The 24,413-nt window shown below is 36.7% G+C and overlaps 3 protein-coding genes across 7 annotated transcripts in view; 2 read left to right on the top strand and 1 right to left on the bottom strand.

Moving 5' to 3' along the window:
• Nf1 (neurofibromin 1) overlaps nt 1-24,413 on the bottom strand; it is a 258,325-nt gene that overhangs the window by 52,638 nt on the left and 181,274 nt on the right. The window lies entirely within an intron of this gene.
• On the top strand, nt 1,326-5,518 carry Evi2a (ecotropic viral integration site 2A). 2 transcript variants are annotated; one of them, XM_013503425.1, is made up of 2 exons: nt 1,326-1,580; nt 4,070-5,518. In XM_013503425.1, exon 2 carries the CDS (start codon nt 4,113-4,115, stop codon nt 4,815-4,817), a length of 705 nt encoding a protein of 234 aa, XP_013358879.1. In that variant the 5' UTR covers nt 1,326-1,580; nt 4,070-4,112; the 3' UTR covers nt 4,818-5,518. The 2 variants fall into 2 exon arrangements, with proteins under 2 accessions (XP_013358879.1, XP_005402852.1); XM_005402795.2 differs by having other exon boundaries at nt 1,327-1,580; nt 4,098-5,518.
• Nucleotides 9,168-19,322, top strand: Evi2b (ecotropic viral integration site 2B). Its single transcript, XM_005402796.2, has 2 exons — nt 9,168-9,245; nt 17,454-19,322. The coding sequence occupies exon 2, from the start codon at nt 17,470-17,472 to the stop codon at nt 18,826-18,828; it is 1,359 nt and encodes a 452-aa protein (XP_005402853.1). The 5' UTR covers nt 9,168-9,245; nt 17,454-17,469; the 3' UTR covers nt 18,829-19,322.

Here is a 24,413-nt window from a genome sequence, read left to right as displayed (position 1 = left end):
TTTAGCGTAATGGAAGATTCATGTAGAGAGGTTTTGAGAGATACAGCCAAGAAAAGCCAAACTATAAAGTGTACATGTTCAGCAAAGAGATTCTGGTCTTCTAGGGACTGAATATTTCTCAAGAGTATGTTCTGTGTACCACTGGCATCAGAATCAACTGTGGTATTTGATTAAAATGGGATTTCCTGGTCCCAGCCACAGCACACTAAATATGAATACATGGGGGGGGGTGACATTTTTCTTGTTTTCAAAAAGCATTTTCATCTGATCTTCACAAACATTTCTTAATCCCTATTGAAAAGAGAAAATTACTCAACTTTTTTTTTTTTTTTTTCTACCAGGGATCAAACTCAGGACTTCATGCTTGCCAGGAAGATGCTGCACCACTGAGCTATATCCCCAGCCCCAAAATAACTCAATTTTAACAAAATATTAATAAAGGAGTAACATGACCAAAGACATCTATTTATACAAGATGAATGAAGGAATTGGAATTAGTAAAAGGGATACTGAATTTGTCACTTGGCTAGATACAACCTCATAAGAACTACGATGATGAAAAAAAAAACTATGATAGTAAAAACAAGGGGAAAAAACTGATTCAAGAATATAAAAGAACAACCCACATAATCCGAAGTCTAATTTGGAGTCAAAGAAAGGACACAAATGAAAAGGACCTGCTGTAAGCCTCTGAGGTTACAAAGAATGTTGCTATCATGACCTGAAACAAGAAGCCTACTATGGCTTAATAAAACAAGGGCAGCTACTTTTGGAGAAAAAATGACATCCATTTTTAAAAATGTGTACTTAACTAATTATTTTTGAGACAGGGTCTTGCTATGTAGCCTAGGCTGGCCTCAAACACATGGCAATCCTCCTGCCTCACCCTCTCAAGTGCTGGGATTACAGGCATGTGCCACCATACTTGGCAACCTTCATTTTAGACATCTGAGGACAGAGCACGTACCATATGAAAAGATTTGTGCTCCCATGTAATCTAAGTTTACTAGATATTTTCTGAAATCATTGTTGCAGTTCCACAATCTGAAATGTCAATTATATGTATCATTGCTTCTATTATCTGACAAATACCTCAAGGACTTCAATCTCATATTTTCAAATCAATCTGTAGTATACTGGTGAGCATTTTAGAAATTTTAATACTACATCAAAGATGCCATCTTACCTACTGAAAAATACCCACATATCACTCAAAAGAATATAGCAGTCATAGATAACGTGCAAAAGGTCAAAAGGCATTAACTAGAAAACCCTCCCTGTTCTGGAGGCGGAGATTTGTTCTACAAAGCCTTCTGTCATGCCAGCGGCCAGCAAGACAAGCTGGAGTTTTTTTTTTCCCTCTCTCTCTCTGTGACATGTGCTTGAGTTGCAGCGGAAAGGAAATGTGTCATCTGTGGTTTGGTTTTAAAAGTGGAAAGCTAGCTGTACGTACCCTTTTTTGTTGCAGATGTACTTTACATTTTGTATTTTCTAAGTCTATTCTACTTTAAATAAGAAGACAAAAGAAGAAGTGGCTTAGTAAAATTCCATTATCAAATTTTGACCAACCATTTTGTAAGGTAGGTCATATATACAGCTTTTCTTATGTCATTTTGCTTATAACTTTGTTCAAATTACTGTGCAAAGAACTGTCTTTTAAAAATAAGTAAAAATCTCACTAACAGTAGAATCGTAAGTGATTAAAAATGTGTGCTGCTTTTTTCCTGTTCTATATGTGAAATTATGATCTAAACAAAACAGAAAGATTTATAACTGTTAACATGGAGTTTTAATTTAGGATTAGGAAAGAACTAAATTTGGACTCTAAAAGTGAACGAAAAAGTTTTGTTATTTTAAAGTGTTAAAATAATTTCTTATTAGTAATGGTTAGGCACTATAAATTTCATTGACATGACCAGCGATAAGCTTTTGATAATATAACCTAGCCTCTTACGGCATATTTCAGAACTGTAGAAAAATCCTTTAACTCCCAAGCATTTATACTGGGAAGAGAGCCTCATTTTGTCCTTGTTTGTTTATCTGGGCACAGCAGTACATCTGGCTGAAGACAATCAACAGCGGGCCTATTATCTGGCCGGTGGTACGCACTGCAAAAATGTGTACGAGTACTGTGATGTATACCACATTGTTAATGAACTGATGGGACAAGAATAACCCACTTTAAATCATTTTTGCAGAAGTCCATTCTAGCATAAAAGCGTGGAAATTATTTGCTAATTTAAAGTATTTCTTTTCGAGAAAGAATCATAAAATATCCAAAGATGTACATCATTTAATTTAAAAGTTGAACAGTATTCAGTGTACTACCTCTTTAATGGTCTATTAAAGGTCTCAATCCAATAAGTATTCTTGATTCCAGAACTTTGAATAAAGTTTTCTCCCCCCTCTACTATTAATATGAGCTATTACTTCAGAAGTTAATAGCATTATTTATTGTATGCTGCTTTTCTTTTAACTCAGTATTCTCACACTTGCAAATCTAAATCTATATATTTCAATAGTATACAAGTTTTATCTAAGGAGATCTGATAATTGATACTTATAAAACCTTGATGCTCAAAAACATGCCAAACAGAGCAGCATCTGTGTCACCTGAGAATGGATTAGAGATACAGAATCTCAGGCCCCACCCAAGAACTGACAAGTCCAAATTTACACTAACAAAAAAGAAAATAAAAAAGAGGGAGGAGAAGAAGACAACTCCTATGCACATTCAAGTTTAAAAAGAATTTCTGTAAGGTACACAAGCTTCTTAACCAGGTAATTTTATTTAGTAAATCTCAGAACAATCTAGTTTTTGCTTATAATTCTCTTAAACGAATGCTAACAATAAAATACATTTATAAAAGTAAGACAAACTAACATGTTATTATAAAAGAGATACCTCATTAAGGGTGATAAATCTTTTCTGGTAGGTTAACAGTACCCAGAACTGATAATGTCAATTCTATTTAAGTCTAATATGGTGGATAATAAGAATTAGGAACAGAACCTGTCTCCTTTTGGTACTGGCGTCTAGGAAGCTCTGATCCCAAACTGAGATGTCATTTTGGTTGTTGTTGCAGCGAGGGACTGAACCAGGACCTTGTGCATGCTCAGTATATATACGCTCTGCTCCTGAGCTATACTTCCAGTGGTTAAATATCAACTTCTTCAATTATATTTTGGGATGCTTATAATCTGCCACTTAATTCTAAGTCTCCAAGATCCTGGTGATCTATTTCTTCTCATTTAATGATACCAAGTTCTTTTTTAGAATTACGTCAAAATCAGAGAAAAATTCTAGTTACAAAATGATAAAAAAGCCAACTTTTGTTGCAGTTTTGAGATTCAGAAGAAATCTGCTTCTTTTTCTTTGTATTGCCAGATATTCTGAGGTTGAGAAAATAAGCATCCTTTACATTTAGAATGTCACAGTAAGTTAGAAAAAATACAGGTGAACAAAGAACCACTACCATAAAACTGTTTTTCAAAAATGCTGGGGATAATTTTTAAGTAGTGTCTTACTCTAAGCATCAAAACAACCCAAAAGACAAAAGAACATCTCAAATTCCTATTTGAAGTTTCTTTTCCTTTGGTTTCTACCAAACTTTGCTGCCCTCCTTTAAAAAAACAAAAGGCAGCTTGCATTTCTTTCCGTACATGAAGCAAAACTTTCAAGGCCACATTTGCTGGAGGGTGGGAAGTTTCAGCAAGAACGATCCTTGGATGGTTTTTCTTTTCTTTAAATGAGGAATCAAAAGAGTAAAAGCAGAAGTTTCTGACTCAAAGCTGAAGTCTAACATACTTAAAAAGGAAAAAAATGTAAAGCCATGGTATTCTGTTTGAAATGATTATAATAGATATTTAGAATGCCAATTTATAGCATCTAAAAGTACAATGGAAATTAAAATGTTTATGTACAATCTAAGAATAACAGAAAATAACTTGGTTCGGAAGGAACTCAATACTGAACGTTGGGCATGAACTTGTAGGTTCCTTGTAATATCTCAACTGTCTTGTCTTTTAACTAGAATTACCAAAACTATGAACCATTATCTTTTCACAGATTAACAAGTGATATTCTGTTCCAACAGATTACCAGCATACTCATGCACATGGAACACACAGGATATTACCTGCATCTTGCCTTTCTGATGACAACCGTTTTTTCTTTGTCTTCTGGAACAAAAGCAAACTATACACATTTGTTGGCTAACAATACTATCACCTGGGATTCAGTTATTCGAAACAACACGGGCAGACAGCAAAATGAAAACATTACCACCAGCCCTGTAACTCCTAAAATGGATTACAAAGTTAATTCTACCAAGATTCCTGAAACAGCATCATCGTCTCGGATTGTGTCTTTAACTCCTAAATCTGAACAGGAGCTCTACACACTTTCTGTTGTCAGGAACAGTTCTTCGACAGCAGAAAGCATTGAAAACACAAGCAAAAGTCACGGTGAAATTTTTAAAAAGGATGTCTGTGAGGAAAAGAGCAACAACATGGCCATACTAATTTGCTTAATTATAATTGCAGTGCTCTTTCTCATCTGTATTCTTCTATTTCTATCAACTGTGGTTCTGGCAAACAAAGTCTCATCTCTCAGACGATCAAAACAAGCAGGCAAACGTCAGCCTAGAAGCAATGGCGACTTTCTGGCAAGCAGTGGGCTATGGCCTGCTGAATCAGACACTTGGAAAAGAGCAAAACAGCTCACAGGGCCCAATCTCATGATGCAATCTACTGGAGTGCTCACAGCTACAAGGGAAAGAAAAGATGAAGGAGGAACTGAAAAACTTACTAACTAAAAGATACTTCAGGGAAGGAAAATGCAAAGTAGTGATGAGCAAGGTTCTGAGTATACATGGAAATCAGTCTGGTATCTCAAGCCAGCGTGTGGTGCTCACTTCGGCAGCACATATAAAATCCGCACGCTGGTCAGATGATTTAGCATCAAAAGGGAGATGTATGCCTGCTTATTTAACTGCTTAATTGCGTATTTCTGTTTGACACTGAATACTTTAAAAAATACAACTAAGTACTTGGAGAAGTCCTTAAAACTAAGTTGAGGAAACTTGGTAAAAGAGATAGCAAGGGTTAATTAAACATTCTCTATTCAGCACTAGTAGTTAGATGATCTTTGCCTGAATGTAACTGAACTTTTTAAGTCTTGGTAGGTCCTTAGAGCCAAGTACATGCTTCACTATCTAATAGAAGTCAAATTCCTAGTAACTTAAAAGTACCTTCTTTGTTGGATATGGCAGAATCCATACCAGCCCATGTATCACTGCAGCTAACTTTAGGGCACATGCTTTCATCTTTATATATAGTACGTATAAGGAAGTGCTTTCCTACTATAAATATTAAAACTTAATTTGTATAATAAATTAGATAAACCTGTGACTATATATATGTGCATTCACTTCATTGTCTTAGAGTATACTGTGAAGACCAGTAAGATGCAATACAAGTAAAATAGGTGAAATTTACAGCCATACCTGAAGGCTAAGCATAAATGTAAAGTATGTTTTACTATTTAACAGTAACATTCACTTTTTTCCATAATTTTGGGCTTTTAAAAATTATTTGTTTTTATGTTTTGAAATAGGGTCTTAACGGGTTACCCAGGTTGGACTCAAACTCATGATCTTCCAGTGTCAGCCTCCTGAGTAGCACACACTAACTACAAGAGTGAGCCGCTGCAGTTGGCTCATCTTTCGTAAAAATACTGCATTTCAGAGCATTGATAACAAGTAACTTAAGGCTGGTTAGTATTTGGACCTCAAGGATGCCACATACCGTAACTAATGACCAACTTTATTCTTTACTATCCAATGTGACATGAGCAAGGAGAGGCAAAGCCGGGTGTGGTGGCGCACGCTTGGAATCCCAGTACTCGAGAGAGTGAGACTGAGGCAGGGGGATCACTGTGAGTTTGAGGCCAGCCTGGGCTACAGAAGCAAGTTCAAGGGGCTGGGGATTTAGCTCAGCGGCAAAGCACCTGCCTGGCAAGCGCAAGGTCGTGAGTTTGGTTCCCGGTACCAGAGAAAAACCAAAAAAAAAAAAAAAAAAAAAGCGAGTTCAAGGCCAACCTACACTACATAGTGAGACCCTGTGTCAAAAAAAAGAAAAAAAGGAGAGGCAGAGGTATGCATATGTGTATGTGTGTTTGAGCATGTGCATTTGAGTGTTTGTTCAAATATGGAAAATAGGATTCCTCAGGTAATTTCCTAACCTTTTAAGAAACTGACTTCAAGTAAAATAATGAATTACACTGAAGTCAATTAAATATATTACAAAAATTTATTTGAAGCCAGGTATGGTGGTGCATGCCTGTAATCCCATCACTCGGAGGCTGAAGCAGGATTGCCACAAATTTGAGGCCAGCCTGGGCTACATAGTGAATCAAAAGTCTAACCTGGACTACAAAGCAAGACCCTGTCTCAAAAAAATTGCTTTGAGAGACTTTCCAAATATCTGCTGAAACTGAGAGAGCACATACTAATTAAAGACTAAGTTACATCTTAAAAAAAAAACCCCAACCCCCCATCTCCTAATACGAATTTGTTCTGTGCAACATGCTAGTAATTTAAGAAAAGGTCATGACTATAATCTTACTCTCGTTTCTTGATCAGTGGTTTTCACCCTGGCTAAATATCAAAACTTACATGCAAAATTTTTTAAAATCACACATGCCTAATTCCCATGCCTTCCTGATTCCACCTAGAATGGGGTGAATTCTAGGGACTGCAACTTTTGTATCACTTCCTAGACAGTACTGCTTTTGGTCATCAGATCCATTCTTTACAAATTCCATGCCTCCAAACATCTAGTTTGCATCTTAAAATGGGAGGGGGCAGCACAATTTTACTCAGACACTTTTTTGGGGGAGGGTACCAGGGATCAAACTCAGGACCTTGCGCTTGCTGGGCAGGCACTTGTGCTGCTGAGCTATATCCTCAGCAATGGCACAATTTTATTATCAATTTATTTTAAAAAAAAGATTCCCTAAACAACAAATCATAGCCATATAATTCCAGATAAAGCTAATTGTGAACAAAGTAAAAAGAAAAGCATGAGAACACTCATACCAACCCTGGTAATGTCAGGTTATCATCTAAGGGATAAAATGGCAAGCACCAGATCCCAAGTTCAATTCCTGGTACAAACAAACAAACAAACAAAGGTCCAGATTATGAAGGAATCTGGGTATTGTTCTCATTTTACATAAACTGAAGATCTGGGAGTGTGCACCAGAAGGCAGTGGTAAGTATTGAATGAAGTATCATAAATAAGTACTTGTCAGAAAGGACTAAAATAAGGTAGTATATTTATAAAAATAAGAAATTAACCAGGAAACTACTTTCATATTTAACATATTGGTCAAACATTTTCTCAGTGGAGAGCTTTTATGTGCTCCAGGGATACTTAAGTTTCATTACATGGGCTATTAAGACATCCTCAGTCTAACATCCAATGAGTGTTCACAAACTAAGAGAAGTGGTTCCTTCCAAAACGTGACAGGTATTTAAAGGTGATAGATAAGAAATCTTTGACTTCAAAATTGTACAGTATTTTCAAATAAAAACACTTTTATTTTCTGCCTCTTCATATTATGGTTTACCTCACAGATTTAAAAATAGTGAATCAAAAATTCTGTAACATTTTAGTTTTGTTCTGTTATTCTTTTTTTTTTTTTTTTTCCCCAGTACCGGGAATTGAACTCACAACCTTGTGCTTGCCAGGCAGGTGCTGTACCACTAGCTAAATCCCCAACCCCTTTTTTCTTTTTTCTTTTTGTCTTTTTGAAATGGTCTGGTTTTTTTTTTTTTTTTTGACCGGGAATCAAACTCAGGACCTTGTGCTTGCCAGGCAGTCACTTGCACCATTGACCTGTATCCCTGGCCCTTTTTTTTTTTGTCTTTTTGAGACAGGGTCTCACTATGCAGTTCAGGCTGGCCTTGAGCTCACTTTGTAGCAGGCTGGTCTCGAACTCACAACAATCTTCCTGCCTCAGCCTCCTGAGTGCTGGGATTACAGGCCACCATGGCCGGCCTGTAGCAAGTTTTAAGTACCTTGAATTAAGAACTGGGTCATAATACTCGGGGTTCCTCAGCAGGGACCAGGGGAAAAGAGCACATGGATCAATACTTATGTTATCTACTATAATTTTTACCATGCAAGGCACTTCATACTTGTTTAATGCAGTATTAAATTTATAAATTAGGAATTAGAATCTCCATTTTTTTTTTTTTTTGACAGGTTAGGTGATTTGTCCAAAGGAACTTTTACTCAGACTCATATTCTTTTCAATATACTTTGCTTAGTTTCTTATTTAGAAAAGTACTTTGGGGCAGAAGTGTAGCATTACTATGCCCTGGGTTCAATCCCAAGCACAGCAAAAAAGGAAACAAAAACAAAGTATTCAGTAAGAATAATTTAGCTATGCCTTTACCTGGGCTTATGAATGAAGGAATAACATAAACATTTCCTGGTTACCTACTGTGTATGAGGCATTTATAGATGTTACCTATTTAATACTCAGAATAATCTAATAAAGGAAATACTCCTTCAGAGAAGGAAATGGTGACTCAGAAGTGCAATAACATGCCTAAGGTCATACACATAAACAGAACACAAAATTTATTTCTTAAAATAAGAAATCTCAGCAGGGTATGGGACATATGCTTGTAATCCCAGCACTCTGGGAGGCTCAGGCAGGTTTGCAAGTTCAAGCCTCGCCTGGATGATTTAGTGACTTTTGGTGGCCCTATTTTGAAATACAAAATAAAAAGAAGGCTCAGGATATGGCTTAGCATGAAGCTGGTGGGTGGTTAGGAGGGTCTCACTGTGGGTACTAAGCAAATGGTGGCAGTTTTTCCTTTAAATACATACTTTCTTCTTCAGGGCTCCATTCTAAATATTTAAGTTGCATAATCATAGTACTAGAGGGTCTCAAATGTTTACTTACAAATATTAATTAAAGGCACTCAAATCATATACATTGTGTTTCGAAATAAGTTCTGTTAAAGTACTACATTTCTTAGTCATCTTGTGGGTTATTGCACTTCCGGCAACAGCTATTGATAAACTTCCTCTGTGCTACAGAAACCATTTCAGTGTGCTAGAAGGACCATTTTTAATCTGAATTGAACCACCCCTTTTACTTTCTTAGCCAAATCACCAACATGTCCTGTTAGAACAAGGATTTAGCATTCTACGAAAGAAAGTAACAGGTAAGAAAAATTTCCCATAGGTCATCTGGTTTAATTTTTGCTTTATATAAAATTTATTTAAAAATCTAAAGTATCACTATTGTTTTAAACTTAAACTCAATTTCTTATAGTTTAAAGATGTCTACAACAGGTTTTTATGGTATTACTAAATGGAATTTTAAAAATATTCAATGTTGCATTTGCCTTAGAGAAGGATTTTCATCTAAGTTTTTATAAGCCTGTTAAAGTTTATTCAATCAAAATGTCTATTCAGTTTTGTATTTAAAAAACTATTGCCATGGCAGATAAAGCTAAGGTGTAAAACTATATTCCATGGACCACGACTCAATTTAAAACCTCCAACTATTAACTGCTAAAAATTTTAGGGGCTGGGAGTGTAGCACAGTGGAAACTTGCCCATCACGCATGAGACCCTGGGCTCCACCCTGGAACTTGGCAAAATATTCTAATTTTACTTTTTTTTAACTCCCTTTAGCTTCAATAGTAAAAATGGTCATTTTTACCCTAAAAAAGAAAAAGAAAAGAAAAGAAAGGAAAGGAAAGTTAATTAGATGTGGTACTCAATTATCATTGTTGTATTTTTTTTTTCTTTGAGGCCAGTCTTGCTATGCAGCTCAGCCTGGCCTTGAACTCACTAAGTACCCCAGGCTGGCCTCAAACTCACAGCAATCCTCCCGCCTCAGCTTCTCCAGTGCTGGGATTACAGGCGTGTGCCACCACACGCAGCTGTTTAATTTTTTATACAAACAAAATTTCATATTTAATAATGACATGAAAATATTATAGTTCATTTTAAAGATTCCTAAGACAAAATGCTATAAAATATATACACATATTTACATTATGTACATGTTTATGTCATGCTTTCTTCTTCGAGCCTTTAGCAGAGTATGAGACACAGGAAAAAAATCTACAAAATGAACAATGAAAAACTGTTAATGTACATAGAAGATGCTTACTCTGTGAGAAACCTAGGCAATTACAAAGTGAATTTATCTTCTAAATAAAAAGAGGTTGCTGGGTGTGGTGGTGTACACCTGTAATTCCAACACTGGGGAAGCTGAGGCAGAACAATCACCGCAAGTTCAAAGCCAGCCTGGGCTACCTAGTGAGTTCAAGGCCAGTCTGAACTACATATCAAGACCCTGTTTCAAAAAAACACAACTAAAAATATAGAACTAAATAGAGTCTAGATAGAACTAATTTTAAGGAATAGTAAATTCATAGTGAGTTATATCTTATCTCAACACTTCAGAAATATGACTTTCTCTTACAGTAGTCCATTTTGGATTTTGTCTGAGTAACTATTACAGAAGCCAGAAAATAAAATTTTAATTGCTTTTTTTAATCTAGTGAATTTAAAGTTTACAATAGTGTCTGTGTTTTTCAACTATGTAATTCCTAAATAATTCTACTGAGAATTACCAATTCTGAATAACTTTTGAGTTTGTCTTTTTGAGACAGGGTCTCACTATGCAGTTCAGGCTGGCCTTGAGCTTACTTTGTAGCAGGCTGGTCTCGAACTCACAACAATCTTCCTGCCTCAGCCTCCTGAGTTCTGGGATTACAGGCCACCATGGCCGGCCTGTAGCAAGTTTTAAGTACCTTGAATTAAGAACTGGGTCATAATACTCGGGGTTCCTCAGCAGGGACCAGGGGAAAAGAGCACATGGATCAATACTTATGTTATCTACTATAATTTTTACCATGCAAGGTACTTCATACTTGTTTAATGCAGTATTAAATTTATAAATTAGGAATTAGAATCTCCATTTTTTTTTTGACAGGTTAGGTGATTTGTCCAAAGGAACTTTTACTCAGACTCATATTCTTTTCAATATACTTTGCTTAGTTTCTTATTTAGAAAAGCAATTTTGGGCAGAAGTGTAGCATTACTATGCCCTGGGTTCAATCCCAAGCACAGCAAAAAAGGAAACAAAAACAAAGTATTCAGTGAGAATAATTTAGCTATGCCTTTACCTGGGCTTATGAATGAAGAAATAACATAAACATTTCCTGGTTACCTACTGTGTATGAGGCATTTATAGATGTTATAAATCTTACACCCTTCAATATCCACTCTTTTAAAAAAGCCAAGAAATTTTCAGAAGCTTAACTCAATAGGATAGCTTATAGGTTTACCATCCAACACTTCCGTAACTGTTTTCATAGAGTCACAGGACTAACTTGAGTGTTCTAGTACTTTTTTTCTTACCCTTTATGCAACCCTATCTCCAGATACTACTTCCATAATGGTTCCCAGAGAGCTTACATCTCCTTACTTCACAAAGCCATAGTATAAGGATGCTATGAAATGTAGCACAGCATGCAATGGACAGGTACAAGACTGGGATGGTTTCTGCATTAGTGTCACTACTTAGGGCTGTGACATTTTGCCAAGTCACCCAACTTCTTTGTTCTCAGTTTTCTTATCTGTAAGATAAAAATATGACCACCTATATGATTAAAACAGGATAATGCCTAGCATTTTCTTGGGTGCTCAGTACACAGTAGCTAGTACTACTGATAAAAGGTGGTCATCAAATACTGCTCTTGGTAGCTTGAAATCAATTTCCTTTTCCACTCAAAATATTCAAAATATAGAATTGTTTTCTTCTTTATACAGTTTCTAAACTTCACTAGTTGGGGATAATACAACTACTAAATTTTAATGTTATATTTGCACTGTAACTTTTATTATATTAAAGAAACTGGAAATACGATTTTTGGTATAGCTACCTGTATTTGCCTTCTAGGATACGGTCCCCAAGCCCCCTTGATTCCCTTTAAAAGATAAAGGCATATTTCTTAACATATCCAACTTTACAGCATTTATTCTATTTACTTTTTTTTTTCTCCTGGTACCGGAAATCAAACTCACGACCTCACGTTTGCCAGGCAGGCACTGTGCCACTGAGCTAAATTCCCAGCCCCTAATACAGCATTTATTCTAAATGCAGAATCTTTTTATGTACTTATGTATTACATTTACATGAACTTATCTAACGCATGGGGTCTCTTGCTTCACTGTAACTGCCTTTAAAATGCCTTTTCATTAGAAGTTTATGTTTTACTTCTACACTTAGGAAAAACAAAGGATCAAAATCACAGATTTAAACCTTAAGTGGCAGCTTAAAATAAGGAGTAAAATGTTGCCATACACAGGTTGGTAGGAGAAAGGATTTTTAAAGAATTATACAAAGATGTTTGTGTTTAGATCCTCTGGAGTAACTGACAGCTATGCTTGTTGGATAATGTCAGGAAAGAGGGAGACAAGGGAGGAAGGAGAAGGAGAGAAAATGAATCTCAAAGAAACTTACAAGGGGTTGGGGATTTAGCTCTGCGGCACAGCGCCTGCCTGGCAAGCACGAGGTCGTGAGTTCCATTCCTGGTACCGGAAAAAAACCAAAACCAAAACCAAAAAAAAAAAAGAAACTTATAGCGCACAGAACATGAAATGAAAACTAGCGTGGTCCATCTCCTAAGTTCCTCATCTTGGACAGACCATTCCTCTTTGCTGGTTCCCATACCCACGCAGGCTGGGGTCAGGGAGCAGCATTTTGTGCTTGCTTCTGTTATCTACTTAATCTTTCCACAGCTTCATTTTACCAATTTCAATCACTGAGAACTTTTTTGCTAATTACATAAACCATGAGTTTTTTCCAGCTATTTATTAACTTTCTTCTTTTCAATACCTTTTTTAAGTCAATTGATCTTCCCTTTTCCATATATTTAATGCTTCCTATAATTTATTTCATTTTTCTTTTGTAGTATTTTGCATTTCTTTGCACTGCCTTTTCTTTCTATCTTATTCTATACTTTCTTCTCTTTTAACTTTCGTGTCCAATATTGTTCTTTGTTACTACTTCTTCCCCTGCAGAAACAATGTGTACTTCACGTACATACCTCTCACATATTTAAAAACATGTATGTTAAGTATCATTCCTTGCTGGTAGTAACACCTATGGGAAAAAGGCAGGGTTGTTTCCCACAATTTTTTTTTTTTTTGGTACCAGAACTCGAACTCAGCACTGCACGCTTGCCAAGCAGGTGCTTGTACTTTTTTCCACAATTATATTCCCTACTTCTTTTAAATTTTTCTGCCTCTTTCCTGCACTATCCTAAATTACTGTGGTAAGATTCTAACAGGTTCTACTATTCTGATGTAGCAGATTCTAAGAGGATAAATAGTGAACTGAAGAGTGGGAGAAAGTAGTAGGTTAGGTTAAAAAATACAGTTTCATTTTAACATTTCTGTAACCTTTAAAGGACAAGTGAAAATCACACACTGCTGTTTCTATAAACTTCCTACTGACATAAGAGGATATGAACCTATCACTGCTGATCTCACAAACTGAACTGGGTTTATAATGAGGTTCCTGCTTGGGTTCTTTCCTCCTTCACTGCCTTTTTCAGCTAACTAAAAGGAGGAACTATATGGTTTCTTTATTTTAAGCAAAGTCACAAAAGAGGAAACACTTTTGGCTATAGACAATTCACAGCCTATACCTTTTGTTACTTTGGAAAGTGTTTCTAAAAACATTTAAAAAATAAAATACTGAAGAATAACATTTTCTAACAAAGTCTATTTCTTTACTATCTATAAAAATAGAAGGTTGAAAATGCATGCCGGATGATCATGAACAATGATATAAATCCCTGTACCTATGCCCCAAGTTTCAACATTTTTCCTTTTAAACATTTTGAAAAATGGATAAAAACCAGAATTTACTTAGATTTTATCTTCTCTGCTTATCTTCTAGTAGAATTCTTATTTCAATTTGTTTATTTGTAAATCACACAGCCACTCCTCATAGAGCTATTCTTTTTTTAATTTTTCAAATTTTTTGGTACTGGGAATCAAACTCAGGACCTTGCACTTGTCAGGCAGGTGCTGTGCCACTGAGCTACATCTGTGGCCTCACGGAGCTATTTAAAGGTCAAATTTAAATAAAGTACACAAAACATGGGAAAGTACAACGCAGTATGTTCTAGATAAGTATTTTTCTGTTTATTCCTTCCTTCTTCAAAGTTCTTCATAATCTTATTTGAAGGAAAGGAAATAACAAAAAGAAAATGTGAAAAGCTAAGTAATAAAACATAATTATTTAAGAGACTAGAAGTATAAGCGAGGTACACAAATGAAGAATTATCTAAGGAACCACAAATACAATGAACTATGAAGAATCTGTGAATCACTGATTTCTCTGGGCTGTGTTCAGTCACAGAGAACTTGGTTTAAGAAGGGAAATTTAAAGTCAGGCGTGGTGGTGCACACCTGCAATCCCAGCACTCGGGGGCTGAGGCAAGAGGATCACTGTGAGTTCGAGGCCAGCCTGGGCTACATAAGAAAGTGCAAGACCAGACTGGAGGGCTGGGGATTTAGCTCAGCGGCACAGCGCCTGCCTGGCAAGCGCAAGGTCGTGAGTTCGATTCCCAGTACCGGAAAAAAAAAAAAAGACCAGTCTGGATTACACATTGAGACCCTGTCTTAAAAAAAAAAAGGAGGAAAATTTAAACTCAGGTCTGCAAGATGAAGTCAGGTTCACATATACAGTCAGAAGAGGGAAAAAGGTAGATTTAGGAAAAAAAAACATTTCAAGAGGGTAAAAAAATAGCAAAATTAAAAATGTCTGTTTAGTGAGAAAGGTTTTGTTTAGAAATCATACAAGGAGGAAAATTAAGTTTAGAAGCTTTACCAGGACAGTAATGGGGAGACCTCAAGCAAAGAACTACTAGCCAGACCATGTATGCTTTCAGAGTACCTCATCACCAATGAGTGGTCTGAAGGAGAACTACTGTCTACTTTATGCTTCAAGTACTAAAGAGAAATACACAGGATGAGACAAAACAAGGAAAAAAATTTTTCTTCTACTAAAATAGGGCCATTTATTATCACTGCTCTATCAAATGAAAGGGAAAAGCAAACTACTCAAATAAGGTGAAAGTCTATTTATTTTAAAAACCTTTTATTGTGCCTTGCAGTGAAGCATCAAATCTCTCTTAGATCTATTCCCTCACAGAAAAACTATGGTTTCTTATCATATACATAAGGATCTAACACCCTGGTGATGTGCAAAACAAGTATATTACACTCAGCGCTACAAGTTTTTTTTTTTACAACTTTTCTTAGTGTAACTTCTCCTCGCCCCCTTTTTTTGGTACTGGGAATCCAACTCAGGACCTTGTGCTTGCCAGGCAGGGGCTGTGCTGCTGAGCTCTATCCCTGGCCCACTTTGCACTTTAGATAAGGCAATTAAGAACAGGAGAGATTAAGGGACTGGTTTCCATGGTTAGGTAGGCACTTAGGCGGTGCTGGTATAAGTAAAATGTGGAATTTAACTCTTCAAAACTTTGATATATCCCATGAAAGGCTCTACCTGCCACATTTAAAATGTGCCCCCCTTTTTTGTGCCTGTATGTTCTTCCTGGCTACAATATTTATTTGCTTAATTAGCTCTTACAAACCTCTTAAGGTTCAGTTGCAGTTTTACTTCTCTGGCTAACCCTCCCTGAAGCTCTCCTAAGCTAGATTAGTTCCTCTGGGTACCTCCTAAATGTCCCTATGAGGAAAATTACCACATTAATATAATTCTTTTTTGCCTGCCTATTTCTACCACAAGAAATCTAGAATACCTGAAGCCACCAACCAATCTACAGTTCCTTTCTTCCTCCTTCCTCTTTTTATTATCACAGACCCAAAACAGAGCCTGACAGAAAGCACCTCCCCTTACACAAATGGAAGTAGCAGCAAGCATACTCAACCAATTGGCTAAGGCTGACTCCAACAGATTCAGAGGTCATTCTACGATTCTGAGACCAGGACTGAAGTGGGTCCCAACTACAAATATGGGACTATTAACATAATGGAGGCTGCAAGGGTTAGGGACACTACACATTCCACACATGAATCTTGCTCTGACTAAAAGAAAAACAAAAAGAAAGTTTGCAAGAGGAATCGTGTGTGTGTGTTGAGAATTTTATACTCAGGGCCTTCTCACTGAGATACATCTCTAGTATTGTTTTTTCTTCTGTTTTTGTTTTTTGGGTGCTTTGTTTTGCTTTGTTTTTAAATTTTGAGACAGGGGCTTGCTAAGTCACTAAGTATCCCAGGTTGGGCCTGAACTTGTTGATTGCTGGGAATCAGTCTTGAGGTAAAGATGAATTCCATTTTAAATATGTTGAATTTGCTGGTGGTCAGATATATACACAGAATGTCCACCAAAAAATCTACAAATGGAATTAGAACAAATGAATTTATGCTGGATATACAGTTATGGGAGCTACAACATAAAGGTGAGAATTGAAAAGTGAGAATAGAAATGTTATAGAATCAGGAATAAGAGAAAAGGAAGACAACTAAACACTAAGCATCTGTATGTAGAGAACAGGGGAAAGGGAGCTAGTGAAAGTGACATGAAATGCCGGGCATGCTGTTGCACACCTGCAATCCCAGCACTTGGGAGGCTGAGGCAGGAGGACTGCTATGAGTGCAAGGCCAGCCTGGGCTACATAGCAAATTCAAGGGCAGCCTGAATTGCACAGTGCAACCTTGTCTAAAAAAAAAAAAAAGTGTCATGAAAGGAAGACTACATTATAAACAGCTACTCAAAAATATCAGTGAAAGAACAGTCAGTAGTGTCAAATGTTGAAGAAGGAAAACAGGAGAAGTAAAGACAACTGCATTAAGGAAACAGATGGTCTCCGGTATTCTTCAAAGCAGCCGAACAAATACATTTCTAGTATTTCACTAGAGAGTGAACAGGCAAAGAGCACATGGACTCAGCATACTAAGCCTATGCATTTGATAAGTATGATGTGAGAGATGGGTAATATAAGGAAGCTGGGTGCTGGAGACTGCACGGCCAACTAGAGCTCTGTAAGGAAGGAGTCAGGGCCGGGGATATAGCTCAGTGGAACAAGCGCCTGCCTGGCAAGTGCAAGGTCCTGAGTTCAATTCCTAGTACCAAAAAAAAAAAAAGAACAAGTAAGGGGTCACTGTCCAGGAAGTCCAAATGCTGTATGATGAGTTGTAGTCTATCTGAGAGTTGTTTACATTAGCCTATGGTGTCAAGTGTAGTATGGAATAAATACTAATCAGGCATTTACCTGTTTTATGCCAGACATTGTAATGAAAAGTCAAATGTAACTAGATAGCAAATGACACTTAACTGTCTTTCTTTCTTTTATTATAAAACCACTGTTAAGGAGGAAACATTTTGAAATGGATCCCAAGTATTTCATCTTAGTTTTGTTTTTTGGATACCCAAACAATATGTTCTTCTCAAACACAGAAACAATTACAACAGAGAAGCCACGGTCTACTTTATTTACATCACCAATGTCATACGTTTCAGCTGATTCTCAAAACACAACAGGGAAGACTTTGGATCAACCAACACATTTCAGTGACATTTCTCCTGGACAACTAGTATCACCTGCCAAGATTGCTAAACAAGTAACACCAACTATTTCTGTCTCTTCTGGAAAACCAGTAGCTCACAGTTCTGCTAGACCACCTGCCTATAATATCACCAGACAACCAACACCAACAGTCAATATCTCCTCCCCACTGACAGCGCTGCCTGTACTCACCTCTGCCAAAAAGCTACCATCTTCTGCCCACATTTCCACCAGATCACCAACACCATCGGTCTACCCTCCCACTGAACAACCACCATCACCTGTTCACGCTTCTTCTGGAAACCCAGTACTACCAACTGTTGGTAATCTATCCACATGGCCAATATCAACAATCAAAAACCTACCTAGGAATACCCCAGGATTCATTTTAGAAACTACTAGTGGCAATGAAGTTATTAAAAAAACAGATTATAGGTCAATAGCTGGCATAATAGTTGGTACAATTCTGATTTTTATGTTGGTAGCAATAATCATGATTGTACTATGGAAATGCTCAAGAAGGCCTGTTTTAAATGATCAAAATTGGGCAGGCAGGTCCCCATTTGCTGATGGAGAAATCCCTGACATGTGTATGGATAATATTAGAGAAAATGAACCTGCCACAAAACGAACATCAATTGTTTCACTTATGACTTGGAAACCAAACAAAAGCACACTTTTAGCAGATGACTTAGAAGTTAAGTTGTTTGAATCAAGTGAAAACATTGAAGATGCCGACAACCCCCTAAAAGAAGATAAAAAAGATAAAATAAATGGTATATCAGAGGACAGTGCTGATAGGTCAACAATTGGTACTGCTGTCTCTTCTTCGGATGATACAGACATGCCTCTGCCACCTCCCTTTCTTGATCTGGAAGGACAGGAGAGTAACCAATCTGACAAACCCACGATGATAACTCTATCTCCTCTTCCAAATGAGTCTGCCAATCTCCAACCATCTCTGGAAGGTGTAAATCAAGCCTGTGAAGATCCTAATTCTGATATTGAACAGTCATTTCCACCACCCCCCGAGTCATTTAACTTGCCCTTGCATCAAGAAGATTTTGTAAAAAACCAAGAAGATTCCAGCGAGATGCAGTGTCAGGAGTTCTCTGGTCCTCCTGACTCTGCTCAAGATCTTAACAAATCCCTGCCAACACCACCTGCAGAACTCTTATAAATATTACAACTTGCTTTTTAGCCAGACTTCCATCCTTAAATGTCTCCATCCTTTGTTCTTCATGGGACAAAGTACATGATAAATGGCAGGCAACTTTGATTTTTATTCAGGAACTACCTGAAATATGCTTAAAGCTCATGTGTATAAGTGGAATTTTAAAAAAAATTATATTAACAGTGATGTATTTACTAGCTATATTCCCTATCTTTCAAGTATAGTATATTTTACATGTATGGATGGTACACATCTCAATAACTTAATCTTTTTAGGAAATAAGCACTCCACATATACTTATAACCCAACAGATTTTTCTGTGAAGTGCTATGTATACACTTACTCTCAATACATAAAATTGTATTTTTCCATTTCAGAGTGTGGGGTGGTGAGGAAAAGGGGTTAAATGCATACTTCCAAGTTTCAAGTTAATACCTCACAAGCTAAACAAATATTTCAAATTTATGGGAATGAGAGATTAAAATGCATGTTCAAAGATGGAGAATTTTTTTTTTTGTCTCACTGGCAATAGTAACATAAACATATTAAAACATCAAACTGGAGGGCTAGATTGGAATCACCCTGAAAATAATATGAACATGACATTTTCCTATTAAGTTGGGGGGGAAAACAAATTTTAAAGCTGGCCTATTTTAAAAGTTTCTTCTTTATATGTCTAGGAATCCAAAACAAAATGAAGTCTGATGAAGAGAAGAATAGAGGGAAGGACACACTTTGTCACTATACATTTAAATTTGTTTTAAAGCCACCTTTTCTTAAAATGTAGAATTTCATCTTTTATCTACTACCTGACAACTGATAAATGTGAGATACTAAGTAGAGCTGGGCCCAACCTTGGTCAAAGTGGAGGCAGAGGGTGGTCACACTAGACACAGACACCAGCCCATGACAGCAGAAGTGCTTCTTTGCCCAAGAAATGCAGATTCTCCCTCCTTATCCCCACCTTAGCTCCAGAGAAAGGGTCACTCAGAATGAAATATCATAGCCTTATTGGTAGCTTAGCCTTGGAGAACCTCTCACAGTTCTAGAGTTTTCAGAATAGACTGCAGCATTTATTTGTAGCAATAGTGCTCAAGAAACTGACAAAGCCCCATCTGTAATAAAAACCAGTAGGGTTCCGGACACTGAAATTTTATACACAATGCTTGTCCTTCAGTCTTCAAAGCCATCCCTTACTGACTCTCTTAGTATCTTTTCTCTCGCTGCTGAGACAAAATACCCAATGCCTAAAGTTAAAGGGAGGAAAAGTTTATTTAGCTCACAGTTTGTAGAGGTTTCAGTCCATGATCTGCTGGCTGCACGGCAGGGTGGCACATGGCAGAGGGGCAACAGCTCATGGCGGTGGAAGACAGCAGAAGCAACAAGAGCAACAGGGGAGGAGCAAGCCTCTTTTCCTCCTTTACATTGTATACAGGCTACCCCCCTGGTGAGAGTAGCACTCACACCCCCAATCCCAGCACTAGACCATGAACCAATCATGAACTCTATAGATTGAGTTACCTCTGAAAAGCCCAGCCCCCATGACTTCACGAAGCTTTGGGGCACATCCAGACACAAACCATAATACTGGCCATTAATGCTTCCTATCTGCAGGAGCACTTCCTTGAGCTACTTTCTTTTCCTGACTAAGTATGTTTATCATATTACATTGGTTCTCTTCTGTCTTTCACATTAAAAATATTTCTCTCATGTGCTTTCAAAATTTAGCATTTTTTGGTGGTTCTGAATATTAAAGCCAGGGCCTCACACGTGCTAAGCAAGCACCCTACCACTGAGCTACAACCCTAGCCCTTTATTTTTGAGATAGGATCTTGCCAAATCACCCAGGCTGGCCTTGATTTTGAAATCCTCCTGCCTCTCTGGGATTACAGGCATGTGCCACCAAGCCTGGCTCAAATTTAGCTTTGTTTTGTTTTGTTTTGTTTTGTTGAGACAAAGTCTCATCGCTTCTCGGCCTTTTGTCTAAGATCAAGTGTGGAGACAAGGTCTTGCTATGTAATTCTGGCTATGCCTGAGCTCACTATGTAGTCCAGGCTGGGCTCACATTTGTGGTCATCCTGCCTCAGCCTCCTGAGTGCTGGGATTACAGGTATATGCCACCATTCCCCTGGTTTTAAATTTAGCACTTTAAGGCTAACTTACTCAGCAGCAATCAAAAGTTTGAGCATTTTCCATTATTCTTTTAAATTTAAGTATTTTAGTTAGGATAAATGATAGTATTTTTATATTTGGTCAAGTCTTTGACGTGGAATCCATCCTAGCACTTCCCATTGCACAAATAAAATAGTTGCCAGAAGGGCTCTTCCACACTTTTGCTTCTTTATTACCACCTTCTTTCCTGAAATCTTAAAAAGATGGGTATTTTCTTCCTTCTGCTCTTTACACAAGAACAGACTTGACAGCAGCACCTGGATGTGTGTGTGTGTTTGTTTTCCTCTTTTGAAGGAGTGTCTGCCAGGGGAAACCTATTTCACACTAACAAAAATATAATTTTTTCCTACTGAGGTCAGTGGAAACTAAGCAGCCAAACACTGGCAATCCTTGCTTAATCATCAGGGAGAAATGGAAGCTAATGAAAGTAATTATTGGAGAAAAAATGCTGGAGCAAGCCCGGCATGGTGGTGCATGCCTGTTAATCCCAATACTAAGGAGGCTGAGACAGGAGGATCACTGTGAATTCAAGGCTAGTCTGGGCTACATAGTGAGTTCAAGGCTAGCCTGAACTATATAGCAAGACCCTGTCTTAAACAAACAAACAAACAAACTTAACAAGCTGGAGCAAAGAAAAACCCAAAAAAGATTAAAAGAGTCAGGATCCAGAACACAGCTTATTTCATGAATACAAACAACAAAAAGACAAGGTATGGGGAAATTAAAGGTAGACGGACCTCACACCACTTAACTACTCGTGCTCTTACCAGATTTGCATTAACTAGATTCAGAAACAACCCAGAAGGTAATGCAAATTGATTTGCTTAGAAATAGTCCCAGGGTTGAGTTTGTTTCCTAATTTGTGATCTAACACTCTTTCCACTGATATAGAAGCAAAGAGAATTTAGATTTTGGACTAAAACACACACACACACACACACACACACACACACACACACACACCCCATGAGAATTCTATTTGGTGGTGGTAGTGGTGGGGAAATAATGAATCAGATATCTGACCATTAATTATTGTTGTTACCTAATTTCTGATTTTAAAAAAAGTAGCAAAATACTTGAGCATCTATAATAAAAACAAGGCTGCGGATATAGTTCCACAGCACACAGCCTGCCTGGCAAGCACAAGGTCCTGGGTTCGATTTCCAGTACAAACAAAACAAAACAAAAAACCAAACAAAAATAAAATAATAAAAACATTGGGGGGCTGGGGATTTAGCTCAGCGGCAAAGCGCCTGCCTGGCAAGCGCAAGGTCGTGAGTTCGGTTCCCGGTACCGGAGAAAAACCAAAAAAATAAATAAATAAATAAATAAAATAAAAACATTGGTACTGCTATATGATTAACAAACAGATCAATGCAACAGAACAGAAAGTTCAGAAATACTCAAATATCAAATCAGTAGGAATAAGTGCTGAGGCAATTGAATAGACATTTGGAAAGTGATAAAATTAGATCCACATTTCACATTACATTAGAACAAATACCAAGTAGACCAGAGATCTAAATACAAAACATGGAATCATACATATAATACAAAAAAAATATGACTGAGTTCCTTTCTAATCTGAAAGTGGGAAGCAGGGGATATAGCTCAGCAGCACAAGCACTTGCCTAGGAAGCACAAGGTCCTGAGTTCAATTCCTGGTACCTAAGGAAAAAAAAAACCACTATAATCTGAAAGTGGGAAAATATCTTTTTTGCTGAGACTCAAAATCTGGAAGCAAAAAAAGGAAAAAAGTTCAATTACATGAAACATTTAAATGTCAAAAAAACAAACAAAAAATAACCTAACAAAAAAGTCAAAAGACAAATAATGAACTAGAAAAATAATAGCAATTTAAATCAAGACAAAGCAATATTATTTCTGAAATTTAAAAAGCTCCTAAATATGGGAGGGGTGACCCACAACACAATAAAAAATTGTACAAAAGATATAAAAGACAGTCACAAAAAAATGTAAGTGACTCTTTAAAAAACATTAGATATACAATCTTTCTCGTAATTAGGGAGATACAGGAGTGATATAAATATAAAAGTTCAACAACAAAGTCTACAGTGAATTGCTGGTGGGACTAGAGAATGGTATAATTCATAAAGAAGAATCTAGTAATATGTAACAAAATTCTAAATGCATTCTTAACTTCTTATTCAACAATACTACTTCTAAGAAGCATTTTTAAAAATTCACTGGCAAAAATAGAAAATTATTCAGGCACAAGGGTATTCACTGTGGCATTATTTGTAATAGCAAAAGTCTGGAAACAACTCAGATGCCCACCAACAGAGGGTGGTCAAATAAATCATGATACATTCCCAAATAGAATACCACTTATCATGAAATGAATGAGATGGATCCCTATCTACTGAGATGGAATGACTTTCCAGATACATTACTAAGAAAAAAGAAAGAAAAAAGATATATAACAGTGTATACAGTATATAACCTTTTGTATAGGATGGTGGGAAAAGAACATAATATATACACATAAATATATTTTTTATGTTTACAAAAAGAAATAGTGTTATGATTCAACCAAGAGCCAATAAAAATAGCTTAATAGAAGGAGGAAGAAAATATGACGAGAGAGCCAGAGAAGCATGATTTTCTTGAATATGCCTTATTGCATAATTTGACTTGAGGGATCCCTAAAACCTGAAAATTGGCTGAGAAGATGAACCTAAATTTTTGTTAAGTTCATAATACAGAAATAGAGGAAAGAATTATTTCAAGTTGCCTTAGAACAGAACACAGAATTGACTGCATGTGCTTTTTAAAAATCTATTACAAGAACAATGATGCAAAGAAATTTTAAATTTTATATCTACCTGTATCACTTGTAGTATTTTGAAAGTATTATGGGATGATGTAAATAACCAATTATGTTAATACTGTTAGGAACCATTTACAGAAAATATGAGGGATAAAAGAACAAATTAAATCAAAGCAGCAAAAAGATAAATCCAGAATGAACAATGTTCTAGAGAAGAACTGGGAAAAAATGAGAGGAATGGGGAACTGGCAAGACTGTCCCACTCAGATTTTGATATGATAATTTCTATTTTGTCAGTTCTTTTATGTTGTTAAAATAAGTTTATTATATTTTAAGTATCTACAAGTGAAGCATCTTTATCTAAAAATCCAAAATTTTGTCAGCACTTAAAAAGTTTTGGAATTAAGAACATTTCAAATTTTAGATTTTCAGGCTAGCAGTGTTCAACTGGTAAAGTCTATGCACATATTCCAAAATCTAAAACACTCCAATATCTGAAATGCTCCTGGCTCCAAGCGTTTCACTTTTTTTTTTTTTTTTTTTTTTTTTTTTGTCTTTTTGAGATAGGGTCGCACTATGCAGTTCAGGCTAGCCATCACAGCCATTCCCACTTTCTGAGGGCCAGCAG

The sequence above is a fragment of the Chinchilla lanigera genome, unplaced genomic scaffold (genome assembly GCF_000276665.1).
Source record: "Chinchilla lanigera isolate Chin_1 unplaced genomic scaffold, ChiLan1.0 scaffold00080, whole genome shotgun sequence".
NCBI lineage: Eukaryota > Metazoa > Chordata > Mammalia > Rodentia > Chinchillidae > Chinchilla > Chinchilla lanigera.
Note: the sequence above shows the minus strand (reverse complement) of the source record. Positions and strands in the feature narration are given on the sequence as shown.